Genomic DNA, 15,597 nt, shown 5'->3' with positions numbered 1-15,597 from the left:
TAATCAGAACAGGCCAGAGCAGACTCCACACTCCTTGATCTGAGGCAAAGGAGCTATCAATCAGCCTGCATAGATAGGTATTCTCTTTAATCCAATCAGATGGCATAATCAAGCACAATGCCTGTGATTTCTGCCAGCCTTGTGAGATTTGTTCCAATTGAGCGGTCTGTCAGAGAGGCTTTGATTGCATTTGGAGCTCAGGCTGATTTCTGAGACGAGGCATAAAGTGATGTTTTCTATCTGCACCCTTTGGAGATTTATAGTCACAATAGCCTCGAGTTCTGCTGTTGAAAGAGCGAGATAAAATTTGCTTATTTCAAAAGGGTCTAATTTTCAACTGCTCATGTTCTAGTTATTGTTCACCCTCAGTGTTCGCCTTTTTCCACAACCCACCTAGTGTATGATCTATAATTGACTTTCTGAATGAGAGATGAGTTTCAAATAAAAGGCGACTCGTGTGTCTGTAGTGAGTAAATGCTACAGAACCATCAAATTCACAGAATTGTCATAGTAATCCCACTATTTATGTTTCATTATTCACAGCTTCATATAGATGTTTGCTTGCACCAGCTCTTGACATCATGCCAATTAAGCTGATGCCATAGTGAAGTGTCACGTTACTGTGATCTGGTGCAAAGTATAGTGGTGCAGCAGTCTAATTTGAAAAATGAACTCTTTTTCAACATGTTTTTATGCACCTGGCTTTTCTTTTGAAACCCTGCTGAGAACGATTTGGGAACAACAAGCAGTGACGACCACCTGGTTACTTCCACTGACAACAAAACAACACGAGGTACTAAACCTTGGCCTACTATTTGTCCTTTGAACATCAAAACTCGTCTTCACCCACTCACTTGCACACATACTTACAAAGTAAAAATATAGCTGAGGTTGTCTAAATTCTGCTAGTTTTTTATTTAATCTTTCCATGTTAATCAGCCTTTCAAAGAGCTTTTGTGCATTTTATTTGTTTATATGAGTTGTAATTTGCCATGTTGATGCCTCAGATTGCAACCCTACCATTTCTGGGGTGCAATTGCTAAGAATAAATTGTTTAATGCCAGAGAAAGATTTAAAATGGCACAATCAGATGCACTTTTTTAAATGGCACCAGAAAATTACAAGGCAACAGAAGCCACATTGTGATGTTCTATTTTTTTAAGTATTTGCTTTTTTGCAGATGGGAATAAAATTGTGGGAAATATCCTTTCTTTTGTATATATGGGATTGCAACATATCAACTTGATGCTTTTGTATTACAACGCAGTGTAGTCTGCGGTGGTCTCATCCTGACCAAAGCTCTCAGAAAGACAGCATATTAATACATAAAAAAAAAAAATGCGGCTCTAAAAACAACATCTGCTTATTTCTTTCACGAGCCCCCTGCAACTCACTTTCTTCATCGGTGAATAGAAGCTCAGGGTGAGCTAGTGTAACTTCTGTTTTCAGATATTATTTGGAACTCACTATTATTACTAGTGCATGCCCATGCTACAGTATTGTTTGGCATCTCTGTGTTGCTGGTAGAACTACACATAGACAAAAGTAAAAACGCACTTGGTTGCCAGGTAACGTGACGGCATCTTAAGATATTACGCATAATTCAACTTTTGCCAGTATAAATTTGTGTTGTTGTAAAACGAATATAATAAAATGCTTTTAGAAGGTGATATCGGAGCATAACAGCTAAAATGGGTCGCTTTAGTCTATTGATAGGTGGTTGCCAGGCAACATGATGACATAATAATATTTGGTATAAAAAGGAACCTTCGGGGGCCTAAGATGTATCTATGTGCCAAGTTTGGTTGTTCAACTCCTGATCATCTCGGGAAAAATGGGTCATGTTAGCACATTGCTACACTGTTGTGTCATGGTCCCTGGGATTTGGAGCCTTGGTTTCAAGTTTTCTATTAGTTCTTTATTGTTAGTGGTTTTGTGATTTATGTTCAACTTCTGTTCCTGTTTTGTTCCCTCTGAAATGTAGTATTATGATTTATTTAGTCTATATAGTGTTATTTGTTATTTCCTATCCTGTGGCCTGTTTGCATTCTACTTATTATTTGATGTCCATTATTTTAGGTTTTCCTTGGGCTTTTTCTGTATAGGTGTAGGGTGTGTGTAGGGTTATAATTTTCTCTGGTTTAATTGCTAGCTCTGTTGTTTGAGTCTTCTGTTCTTAGTTTGGTTATATTCAGGTTATCCTTTAGTAAGTTCCTGTATTATGGATTAGCATTAAATGCTCATTTTGCTTCCAATGCTCTGCATTTGGGTCAACAACAAATAGCTTTCACAGCCGAGATATGATAGGCTCCCATCCAACATGAAGATGTCATAATATCTGATGTAAATAAGAACATTCCCAAATGTCCCTGTATGCCAAGTTTGGCTTATTTAACTCCTGATTGGTTCAGCAAAATTGGTTAATTTTAGCTCCCTGCTAGTTGGTTGCTAGGCAACATGATGTCATCATAAAGTCTGACATAGATAGGAACCTATGTGCCTAGTTTGATTGCTCAACTCCTTATCATATAAGAGGAGCTGACAGCCAAGAAACAAGCAAGATTAACATCCTAATACTGCATTTTGTTTGAGGATTGTGCATACCTGTTGCAGCCTCAGCCTCATTAGGTTTAGCTGTTAAATGATGGCTTCAGTGTATAACTTGGTAAAAGACAAAAACATCATGACTAAATAAAGCTGCCACTGTGGAATAAAAATGGGAATACACAGGGAAGGATCCAGCACACTGGGAGCAAGGCAGCATGCATGCACATGAGCGCACACACAGACACTCACACAATCATAAGCACACAGAGATAAACAGGTTGCGTGGAGGTGATACTGTACCTTGATTTATTTCGGGGTAGGAGATGGTGGTGGTGATGATGGTGGTGGTGGTGGCTGTGGTGGATTTAGGGGTGGTGGTGGGAGCATCTGGATGAGGGGACAAATACATGACAAACAAAAGCGGGGAAACAAATAAGTATAAAAGCCATGAAGATAAAATAAAGTCACTGTGAACACTACTGATACTATCTCGGGCCAGCAGCTCTTTGTGTGCCACCGTATGTGGGTGATTTAAAGGTCTGCGGCAGACTTTCTGATAAATTAGCTGGATCGCAGTGCATTAAATATGTTGACACAATGATGATACTTCAACAGATCATCTCGTCCCACCCGAATGAGATGATCAAAGATCTTGTTGGGAACTCTTCTCTTTTATGTCTATTCACAGGCATTACACCATGACATGAAAGATAGCAAGCACATGTTTGTTAGAAGTGATTAAATGTCTAATGAGTAACAAGTGCTGGGGTTGTACTTATGCTGTCATTGTTATGCAGTGAGGAGTTTTGACAAATAAATATGCCTGTGCATTCTTAATTTCTCGGAGGAGAACAGCACAAAGTTGGTGATGATACTAGCCCAAAACAAAAAAAAAGCAAAAGATTGATGGAGAAATTCAAACGATAAATGACACGGCACAAAAGCAGAAGGAGGGGATTAACAACACACACATATAAAACAAATGAAAGGCATCAAGCAGGGCCGTTGAGAACACAGATCTTGACCACAGACCATTTTTCCTCCCACAGCTTTTTCCTTTTTACTTCATTAGCTGGGTTAGACTCCCCACACTGACAATGACCAGGGGGAGATATCAAAGTGACATTTTCCCTGTTGGAGTGGCAGGGCTGCACTGATATGAAGCCACTGGGATTGCTGCTTGGTTAGAGACCTCCCATGCCGCTCTGATTGCCTAGCAATGGGCTGAAAAACCTGTTGGGGTTATTAAAAGGTGCTGAAAAAATAAGTAATTTGTGGCTGTTGATAAGGAGGGAGGCTGGTCCACACTTTAATGAAGTATTGGGTTATAAGAATGATTGGAAAGAAATGTTTATGGACAGAGGAGGAAGGAGAGGAAAGTTAAGCAGACAAAGGTGAAGGAGACAGAAGAAGGGTCGGCTTAACAGTTGCACGCACTGTATAGTGCTATTTTTTACCTTTAATTGATGGCACATGTATGCTGCAATAATTATATTTAGTGAAATGAATTTTCATAAATTATTTTTAAAAAGTAAGCTCGTGTTTATCTTTGGCAAACTGCTGCACTTGATATGTTTCTACATAGAGATCCTACTGCAACTGAAACCTGTGTAAAACAAGTACACTTTCTTACTCTTTATTAGTTTACTTTTAATTTTAAATAATAGCACACTGTTGCAACTGGTAACTGCGTGTAATACACCAACATACAGAACTGTGCAAAAGTCTCGAGCCAACACTTGTTTTTTTTATATTTTGAAGAATAGAAGAAAGCTTGAAGGCACAAGCAGAGTTTGTGCAAGTCTAGTTAATATTTGCTATGACCGCCTTTATTCTTCAACACAGCCTCAAGTCTCTTAGGGAAACTTTGTCATTTCTTTCAATAGTCTTTAGGAATAGTTCTCTGGCCTTCTAGAGGGACATTCAAAGCTCTTCGTTGGATGTTGGCTGGCTTTTGCTCTGTTCTCTGTGCAGATGATCCTAAACTGTTTCAATCATTTGGGGGGACCACATAGTGTCCCGTCGACTGCTTACTGTCCCATTGTTTTGTTTTTTAACCAGGAATTCTTTAACTGCATTGGCTAGTGTTTTGGATCATTGTCATGCCAATCAGATGCTTTGAAGATGATGCTACATGGATACATTGATTTAACCAAAAATTTAGAATCAGCTCTCCATAAGACCCGTCGCCACTGACTTTCAGTCCAGTTTTTGTGAAATTTGGCATACCTCAGCCTTTTCTCTCCATTTCCCTTCCTTAATAATGGCTTCGTAACAGCCAATCTTCCATTGAGACCACTTCTAATGAGGCTTTGGTGAACAGCTGACAGATCAGCTGAAGGACAAGATCCATCTCTCAGGTCTTTACGGATTATTTTTCTCTTTCTTAAGGACACAGCTCTCAGATACTGTTCATCTGCTAAAGATGCTGTTTTAGGTCTGATACCTCTTCGCTATAACAATATGAGAAATTTTCTGCCACTAAGTCTTTGCAAATCATCTTACTGGGGCACAAATATTATTTTATGCCCTTCAAACTGTAGTATCATTGCCATTTTTCATAGATTAAACGAAGCCAATGGGAACAGCTCGTGGTTTTTTTTTTGTTTTGTTTTTTTTACAACAGGCTGCTAGTAACAAAGTGTCTAAATTGGTTCTTTGCTAAATTATCTGTTATATGTAGACTAAACACTCGCTCATTCCTTGAGTTTGGTGCCTGTTTTAATACTTGCAAGAGTCAGAGGGCAGTGCAAAGCAAAAGACCTTCAGAAATCTGTGCTTAAGATCACTTTAAAAATGACAAAAAGTGTGGCCCCGTTAATGCAAAATATAAACAAATGAGGGGCGGCTCAAGACTTTTGCACTCTAATGTATATGTCTTGTACAGACAACACAAAGAAGCAGAAGAGGTCATTTTCCATGCACAGAATGTAATAAGTAGTTTATTGAGTTTTCTGTATTTTTATGAAAATAGTTTCAAAAAAGTGTTGACTTGTATTAGTATTTTAAAAAGCCACATACAGTAGGGAAAAAAAGGTACACTATATTAAAAAGTTGCATTAGGGTTTACACCATGGTAACTTTCCAGCTGAGTAAATCACATTTGCAGAACTGAATGTTCAAAGTCTAATGTTTGATCTCATATATTTTTTACTATGAAATGAGCCTGAATTAAAAAGCTTATATTCCAAAGATACATTAAAATGATAATAAACATTACCCTGCTGTTTCTGATGTCTTCCGTAAGGGTACAGAGGTTGTTTATTATATAAAAGGAATCCTCCCTGAGGGCAGAAGCTGTTCGTGGCAAGTTCATAAAAATCACAGTTGTTGGTTTCAAAAGTATCTGTTTTATGCACTCAATTAAAAGTGAATCAAGCATTTCAAATACAAAGCAGCCCCTCAGAACTCTTCCTGAAGCAAAATTGACAATTCAAATTGAGGCCTCCAGGTAATCGGGATTAGCATTGGAACTCTATTGATGTACGTTAGAGTTTTAATCTATCCACAGTTCTGTTATTTAAAGACAACCTTGACAATACAAAAGACTGTACAGACCAATGAGCAGACAAAGGGAGAGAGAGAAATGATCCATTGGGAAGTCGGCTGGCATGCAAAGCTTGAACTGATGAGTTTCACACATGCTTGAGAGCCAACAAACTCCAGCTCGGGGGTGGTGCTGTCTAATTGGTTTTATCCCATCATGAACTGTGAGGGTCCAGCAGATGTTTGGGATCATCAGTGTCAACAACTCATTAAAAACTTAGCATTACAAAAAAGATTCAAAGGAACACTGGCGAGACTGTCTGAACGTACACTACATCTCTCCTTATTGGTGGCTAGCTGGTGCAATGTATCAAAGAATGCTGGAGCTCATTGACTTTCAAATGTGACAGGCTGAATGTGTTTTTCCTCCCGCTGAGTCACCGGGCCTTGTTTACTGATGAGGCTTATGAATCAGTGTTTCTGGTTTGAACGAAAGGAGCAGGACTGCAGGAAGCCCTGAGACACAGCCTGACAGGAATCATTCCTGCTAAAGCCAACGAGTTAAAGAACTCTGTGTGAGCACCAGATGAGACAGGAACCCGATATTTGCACAATAACATCGCCAACCAATAAGAAATTGGGGGAAAGAAAGAGCTGCAGCAAAGACCGAATGATCGTAGACAGCAAAAACTATTTAAATTTGCAATGGTTTTAATAAAACAACAATACTGTTTGAATGCTTTGATTTATGTACCACCATTCATATAGACTTATTGTATTCAACACTGGAGTATTTATAATTCCTAACCTTTTTTTTTGCAGATGAGCTTAACTATCCTTTTACTGACATCACACGCAATGTTCCAAATTAGTTAATTAATAATTAAAATGTATTAAACTAATCTTTCCCAAGTAAATGAACTGGTTCCTATATAGTAATTTTCTACTCTACCTCAACTCTAAGCACTTTATACAACATGCCTTACTCACCCATTTATACAAGTGCTTTTTACTTTAATATACTTAAGCACCTTCTAGCTAACATTCACACTCATCAGAGAGCAACTTGGGGTTAGGATCTTGCACAAGGATATATGCCAAGCAGACTAGAGCAGCCAGGGATCGAACCACCGACCTTCCAACTAGTAGAGGCCCTGTCCTACCTAGTGAGCTACAGCCAGAAAGTACAGGCAAATACCCTGGCTGTGGTAAATCACTGGCTAGTTTATAGCATACTGTACTGCTGTTGAATAGTACAGTCTATTTATTTCCATTTATCAGGGTCTGGATCCAAGGGACAGCAGTCTAAATCCCCAGACCCTCCCTTTTCCTTTCCTCCTGTATCTCATCTGTGGGAACACCAATTTGATCCCAAGATAGACATGAAATTTTGATCTCTCCAGCTTGTCCTGGGTCCTGCTTTTGGGACTCCTCCTGGTAGGAAATGCCTGAAACATCTCACCTATGAGGCACATGAGTCAAATGGCCGAACTACCTGAGCTGGTTCCTTTAGATGTGGAGGAGTAGAAGTTCTACTCCGTCTCCTCAGAGGAACCTCATTTTCACCACTTGCATCGGCGATCTCATTCTTTCGGTTACTACTCAGAGCTTTTGGCCGTAGGTGAGAGCGGGAATGTAGATCAACGGGTAAAACGTTAATATTTTCCAAACTAAATTCAGAAATTTCTAGCCTAATTCTAGCAGCTAAACAACATTGTAGATGTGGCCTCGTGTGATGCTGTCTCTAATTACTTGCATTCTTTTGCCTCTGTTTTTCTAAAACGCTGCACAAATGCATCATTGATTTGTTGTTTTCTTAGGTGATCCAGTTAGAGCCCTTTCCTTTTTTCATCTGTTCTTTGAAGCAGGAACTGTTCTTGGTTCAACTGTTAAATTGTCTTTTTTCAGATTCCAAAGTTGTAAATGTGTATAAAAAAATCAGCCTATTGTGTATCTTTGAACTGTAAAGTTTGATTTCCATTTCCACGGAGGAATTACAAAATATATAAAAAGTAACTAATATAGCAACAACACAATTCTTGAAGGATGTTGTTGTTGAATCCAGTGTACAACCTATTCAGAGTTGAGATTCTTTCTTTCGGAGACAAAAAGTGAAAAAGCTGCTCTCTAATTTGAGAATATGTATAAACACACACAAATAAACTTTGGTATTCATTAATGTAATGGGAACCTGACAGGACCTGACAGCCTTGTCCATGTGAAACTGTGTGTAATTGTAACTTAAGAGCGAAAGCCACTATGACACAATCCATCTTGCCTGTGGTGATAAATTTTAAAGAAACATCTAAAATATTGCTTCTCATATATCTTGTTAGGTCTTAATAACAGACAGAAGGGATTTAAAACATAAAGTCCATGCAAATTTGTTTTGGAAGTGATGAATTACCTTTCCTCCTCAGAACATTTTACATCTGCAATTTCACTTCCACTCAAGTGCAATTTAAGCAACTAAGAGCACAGGCAGCTTGAACGGGGTGTTTTGGGACACTCTTCAAGGCGTGTTGGATGCGACTCTAAGAGATAACAGTGATTTGTGGGGAAAAACTGCCATGCAATTTGAAGGAGAAGAAGTGTAAAGCAAGTAGAAGGATGACTGAGAGCAACAGGGTCACTAAACATGCTGCTAGTGTGCAATAAAATCCAGTGCTGGTGGAGGAGCAGAGAAGAAGAGAACTCAGTTATTGGGTAAGCGGCAGCCTGTAAACAACTTAAAACCCCTCGGCGTTGGGTCTCACTCGACTGTGAAAGGAAAACCCTGATGGTTGTGTTTTCTTACCCTGTGAAGTATGAGAGGCAGTGAGAGTTGGAGCAATACAGACTGCTTTCTTCACTGTTAACATTGTTAGTGTCAGCCAGTCTCATGGTGCTCTCCATCACTTAGGGTCACAATATTTAGGACTCAAATGCATTAGAGGAGATGCCGGCTATATGGCTGTATTTGTTTTGGCTGCCGAGCACAGGGAGTAATGATGGTGGAGGTCCAATGAAGACTTTACATAGCTGCAAGTTACAGAGCTGTAATGTGTGTGCTTTAAGGCCCGAGGTTGACAGAGTGGCTGAGAATTTTCATTTCATGGAAGTCATTTAATAAAATTGATGGTTTTTCATGACATCTCCTTGTGCATTGCTGGATATTCTAAAGCAATAACACTGGTAATTGGTTACATTTGTTTCTATTTTTTGGCTTAGTATTACTGCCTTCATCTTTATTACCCTGCATATATATGCGGGATCTCGTGATATACTGGACTTGAATGAAATAGCCTGGAGGCAACATATGGTAGCTAACAATTAGCATGTATGTACTTATTTTATGGAACTCTTTAATCTGCCCAGTTAACACAAGTGTGCTTTCACACATGTAAACCAGGTCATTTGGTCTATGCCAAGGAATAACAAGACATATTGTTGCTTCTTCATTCAAGAGCTATACTAAGATCCCAAAGAGGAGGCTGGGGACTAAACAGCAGCCCATACTGCTCTTTTCTGCCTCACAGGCACATATTGTGTAACAAAGACATTATAAAGGTATAACTAACTGTATGCATTATTGACCAAGTGCTGTGCCTAAAATCAAGAACTGACTCATTTGTCTGGCATTGCCACGTGAAACTGTAGTTTTTGGTGAAGCTGTTGTTAAGAGGTCTTTTAAACAGCTAGTGCCAACTTCTTTTTGTTATTCCAGGCAAAGCTGAATGATAGTTGGAAAAACATGCAGAACTGTTGCTACTCTGCTCTGCTTTACTTTTAAAATCCCAGCAGAAATAAGGTTAAATTAAATTCGTTATTTTTGCTTCTGTTAATTTGTCAGGGAAAATCCAATCTTTAGTCAGTAAGGTTGGATGCAATTCACACTCACTGGCCAGTTTTTTAGTTACACCTGTTTAACTGCTCATTAACACAAATATTTAATTAACAAATATCTAAGTGCTGAAGTTCAAACTGAGCATCAGAATGTGGATAAAAAAGTGATCTAAGTGATTTTGAAACTTGCATGTTTGTTGGTGGCATAGATTTAAAAAAACATGCCTGGTCTAATTCTGTGACATTCAGATGGTAGAGTCAGAATTCGGTCTGAACAAACATGAAAACATGCATTCATCCCCTTGTAGGTGCTGCTGGTGGTGTAATGGTGTGTGGGATATTTTCTTGGCACACTGTGGACCTCTTAGCACCAGCTGAACATCATTTAAATTCCACAGTCTACCTGAGTATTGTTGCTCACCATGTCCATCCTTTTATGACCACTGTGTACCCATTTTCCGATTGCTGCTTCCAGCAGGATAAAGGACTTTGTCACAAAACTCAAATCTCAGATTGGTTTCTTGAACATGACAAGTGAATGTACTCACATGGCTTCCACAGTCATCACATTTCAATCCAATAGAGCAGCTTTGGGATGTGACGGAATGGGAGATTTGCATGATGGATTTGCAGCCAACAAATCTGCAGCAACAGTGTGATGCTATGATATCGATATGGAGAAAAATCTCTGATGCTTCCGGCACCTTGTTAGATCTTTACCATGAAGAATTAGGATAGTCCTGAAGGCAAAAAGGGCTTGAATGCTGTACTAGCAAGTTGTACCTAATAAAGTGCCCAGTGGGTGTAAGTTGGAAGTGTATTGTAACAATAAGAACATTCTGTCTGACATTAGGCTGACAGAACTTCACAAATCACTCAGGTACACATAATATTAAATCATTTATACAACGTGAGAATAGTTTGCTATAATTTACATATTTTACTAACATTTCCTGGGATGTTGTTTGAAAAGCAGAGAAGAGCAAGAGACAAACTTGACCAGAAACAGTTTTGGTGAGAAACCTTTTTTCGGCTTTTAATTTTCACTATAAGTTTATAATATCCTGTTATACTGTAAATTACAGCCATAACAACTAACAGTCTGTTAATGATTTTTAAAGTAATCTAGATTTTGAATTACTATAAAAATAATATCTAACTATAAAATTTAATGATTGGTCTATTTTTCTGTACCATCTCAAATGAATCTTGCAGTGCGTCTGGCGGCAAGCAGTGGAATGCTGTGTGGAATGCTATTTTTCACGTAGTCACGATCCATGTATTTAGTTTAACTGACAGCTCTCGCAGTGTGACTGGCAGCTATCGCACCAACCCAAAACGAACCAAAATGAAATGGGCATATGCATCAGAGCTCATTTTTATCTAAACGGAACACAAACACGAGAACAAAGCTGAGGTCAGTGTGACTCACTCAAGCAGTTTATTGCCTATAGGGGTCATGTTTTTGTGCAGAGCCATGCCCTTCTTAAAGCTACTGCTGACGTAAAAGGTTGACTGCAGAGATGCTTTCATGGTGCTGATAGTGCTGGAGCAGCAGGTGGCATGCTTGTGTGTGCGTGTGTGTGTGTGTGCATATGTGTGTTGGAAGGAGCTCTGAAACATAATGTGAGAATCAGCTTCTGACAGCTCTACCACAACATCCTGTCTTCCCATTAGCAAGGCGAATGTTTGGCACGATTGGCTGCTGAATTACTGTAGGCATTAGGAGTGTGGGACCCACAGACACATCAAAGTCATCAAAAGACTAGCTCTAAAAGGATGGAGGTCTTCTGTGGTTTTAATGGCGGATGTCTTTTTTTTGTGTGCAAGGCTTTTAGTTGCCCACATGTTGCACCATGATTATCTTTGTGTTTCTCTCACCAGGGGGAGTGTGGGTGGATAAGAGAGGCCGACTTGCAGCCCTCACCATGGGGTTTTGTTGGTTAGGACGAGTGAGAGAGAGGCACAAAATGCCAGCAATAAATACCACAAAATTTATACTAAATGCAAAGTTGTGATTTATGAATTTTGCTACTTAGGGAGAACATGGGTTTAAGGTAAACTTTTACTGCTACTGATGCTTTTATCTGTGTTGTAATTGAGTACAAACACATCTGCATGCACAGACAGGGTCTTTTAAGGTTAGTGCGCGTGTTACAAAGTAGCAATTTTACATTGTTACAAAATAACACTATTACTGTGGTCACATTGCATTGTACAATGACTGTACTAAAAATGTAGCTAGATTTTGACCTATATTTACAATTTTTCTTTCAAATACCGTACTGTACTAAATTCAGTAATCACATTACCAGTGTTGGGACTAACGCGTTATTAAGTAACGCGTTACAGTAACTACGTTATTATTGTGGTAACGAGCACGGTAACTAGTTATTATGCCAAAACCAGGAACGCGTTACTCGTTACTGGGATTTAGATAGGCTCGTTACTCGTTACTTCGTGTGGTGGATATCGCGGAGCTTCCACAGATTCAATAACATTAGCAAGTGGTGGAGGCCAGCAGGTGGATGAAGGAAAAGGGAGGCAAGAGGAGAGACCCGAGGCGGCCGCCGGTCCGCGTGTCAGGTGAACTGAACTTCAGGTAAGAAGTTATGACCTGCAGTCTATCGGAGTCAGATATAAACCAAGTTTAGGTGGAGTTTATTTTCGGTATGCTGACATTTTCGTACTGCGTGCTAGCTAGCATGACGGAGTTTCTATACAGCTGTGTGGGTGCTATGTTACTGATGTTGAACTTTATTTTGTTCATACGGTTAATTATTAGAGTTGCCAACCGTCCCGTAAAAACGCGTTTCGTACTGAGGTGAAAAGGAACACAGTTTGTCCCGGACTTCAGCTACAATGAAAAAGACACAAAGCTGAAGCTGCACAGCTGCCTCTTCTTCTCTCATTCTCTCCTCTCCCGTTTCTACTTCAATCACGAAACTGATCAATGATCAGCTGATCGGCTTTTCTCTCTTGTTTATTTATCGCCCACTTTGCGCCAGAAAGAGGAAACCAGCGGATGTCGCGTTAAACAACAGCAGCACGTTTAAGCTTGATCAGCTGTTGTTAGAATTTATTTAATATTAATTTCTAGTATCAGCTGATGTTTGCTGGAGCCACAGCTGTAAAACTGCTGGTCATGATATCAGTTTGGATATGTGGTGAGAGGGAAACATGCAGATGAAACCAGGAGATGTCCTTACTGAATCATCAGAGCTGAACAGGTGATGGAGAAACAGGTTTACCTTTTAGGTGACATGAATGAGTTGAAGGGAAGTTATGAACTGTTTCTGAGAGACAAATAACACCAGGATCCTTTTCTAAGTAGCTGACAGCTGGTAACTGTGCAGGGGTGGATCTAGCAAAGTGTTGCCAGGGGGCCAGGTAGGGCATTAACAGGGAAAGGGGGGGACAAGGAAATACTTTTCTTTATTATTCTCATTTAAAATGTCTCGCTTTAAAAAAATAATAATTATCTGAGTCTTACAACAAACAATTGATAGATTGATACATATATACCATCAGAACAGTGTACATCACTGTCACAACAGCGTTTATTTTCATTCAAAGGCTTTATGATTTTTAACCTATAATGGCGGGCCGGTCTCTAGTCAAAATGCCCGGGACGATTGTTTTGTCCCAGTCCAGCTCTGTATGCAGCTCATCTGCAGTCTGGTGTTACCTACATCTTCCTATTCAGAAGGCAGAATTTCCAAGTTCTGAGTACAATCAAAAGCACCACGACTGCAGTTTTTGTGTTGGATGTAAAAAGCAGGCTAGAATCATGGCGGCGGTCAACGACGGTCCAGGCGTGGGATTTCTCTCGTGGAAATGTGCACATTATTTTTTCCTTTCTGTTGGTAGGTGGCACAGTGCACTTGTGGCATGTAAGCAAGATAGAAGACTGACAATCTTGCTGGGTATCCAGTTACGGAAGCAACACATTAACAAGAGAATTCTGAGTAAAACCAAAGTTACTTTCCCTAGTAACTAGTTACTTTGAAAGTAACGAGTAACTTGAAGTAACTGAGTTACTTTTTTAGAGAAGTAACTAGTAATGTAACTAAGTTACTAATTTAAAGTAACTTACCCAACACTGCACATTACAGCCTTAGCTACATTGTTACATCTGTTACAAAGGTTTTACAGTTCTGTGCAAAATATAATTATTAAAAAAGCCCATTATCATAAACACATCAGCATGACAATATTTTAAAAAATTGTTCTGTTTGAATACGTGTAGTTAAAAAAAATATTTTCAGCATCATATTTCCCTACAGGATGGAGTATTTAGTCCTTCAGCTATTTAGTATAATGCCTGTGGAGAGAGATTGTCAGTGTGGACTGCCTCTCTGGCAGGAGGCTTCACACGTGATTTAAACCGCCTCTCCAGCATGAACAAATTATTAAGGTTCAATTGCAGTTGTTACCAATTGGTGTGCCCTAGTGGCTCAGTAAATGTGAAAAAGTTTTTTCAGTCAAAAATTTTATTCATTTTTATAAATTTTACAAATACAAAGCTCCACATCTATAGTTAGGTAGCAGTGATTTCATACTATCCTTGGAAAAAAAGGAGAAAAAAATGTTCTGGAAAAGACACAGCTAGTATAATAACTAATAAGTATAATACAGCAGGTGGCAGTGAGCCATTTCCTGGTCTGCAATGGTACCTCTCTTGTTTTAGTGTACTCATCATTAGCACAGCAGCTCGCTCTGCTGTAAATAACATCTTTTCAGCTGGTGTCCATCAGGCACTGAACTTGTATTTCACACCCCACATAAAAAACCCCAAGCCTTTCCACTCTGCTAATTCCATCTGACAATAGCAGCCAAATTATTTCTCTGCATGCTCAGGGTCTACCAAAAGGGATTGTCACGTCCGATGTGGCAGACGTGTGGAGTGTAGATAAGGACCCAAGATGCAGACTGCTTAAGTGGTGAGCGAGCTTTAATAACCAAAGGATGACACAAACGGAGAAGAGGTGGGCGAAAACCCAAAACCTAAGAATGAACTAAACTGGGAAAAGCTAAGCAAAAAACAAACCTGAAACCTTGAAACATGAAACGGAGATGCAGGGAGAATAATGCGGCCAGAATACGCAGGAAAATGGAGGGGAATAACACAGACGAAACAGCAACTAACAGAGGCAGACACGAGGTTTAAATACACAGAAGGATAACGAGGGAATGAGACACAAAAGGAGGGCACAGCTGGGAGTAATCAGACCTGACGAGACAGGGGAAGAGTAAACTGAACACACTGAGATAAGACACAGACCGTCACAATAAAACAGGAAACACATACACACAAAGACACAGACTAGCAACGCGGACTTAACACAGGGGTAGACGGCAGAACAGAACAACACTAAACCGGAGGAAGAACAGAACCAAAATGACACTGGTAGAAAACACAAAACGCTGGGTCAAAAGGACCCAGGATCGTGACAGTACCCCCCGTCAAAGGCTGGCCCCAGACAGCCCAACAAGGAAACAAAACAGCCAGAGAGAAAAAAAAAAACAAAACAACAAACAACCCGACCAGGGCGGGCGGTGGGGGACCAGGACGGAGGGCTCGAGGCAAAACCAAAACAGGAGCACAAGAGGGACAAAAAACCAAAAGCAAAACACGAGCCAGCACCAAAAAACAACAAAAGAAACACACTGGAGCCCAAGGAAACAGAGTCCAAAACAGAAAAGTTCAGGGGGCCGGCCAGGGGGCCGACCGCACAG

At 39.8% G+C, this 15,597-nt stretch overlaps 1 protein-coding gene across 6 annotated transcripts in view; it reads right to left on the bottom strand.

Annotated features, from left to right (window-relative positions):
* Positions 1–15,597, bottom strand: part of cadm1a (cell adhesion molecule 1a) — a 455,295-nt gene that overhangs the window by 47,463 nt on the left and 392,235 nt on the right. For 4 of the 6 annotated variants that reach the window (XM_005458478.4, XM_003453705.5, XM_005458479.4 and 1 more), the window contains one exon: positions 2,848–2,934. The exons of the other annotated variants lie outside the window; for them this stretch is intronic. In XM_005458478.4, coding sequence (XP_005458535.2) covers positions 2,848–2,934 — 87 coding nt within the window. The remainder of the gene's footprint in view (positions 1–2,847; positions 2,935–15,597) is intronic. 6 annotated transcript variants of the gene reach the window in all.

Source organism: Oreochromis niloticus, linkage group LG10, assembly GCF_001858045.2.
Source record: "Oreochromis niloticus isolate F11D_XX linkage group LG10, O_niloticus_UMD_NMBU, whole genome shotgun sequence".
In the NCBI taxonomy this organism is placed as follows: Eukaryota; Metazoa; Chordata; class Actinopteri; order Cichliformes; family Cichlidae; genus Oreochromis; species Oreochromis niloticus.
The sequence above is the reverse complement of the archived record's forward strand: the minus strand, read 5'-3'. Positions and strand labels throughout refer to the sequence as shown.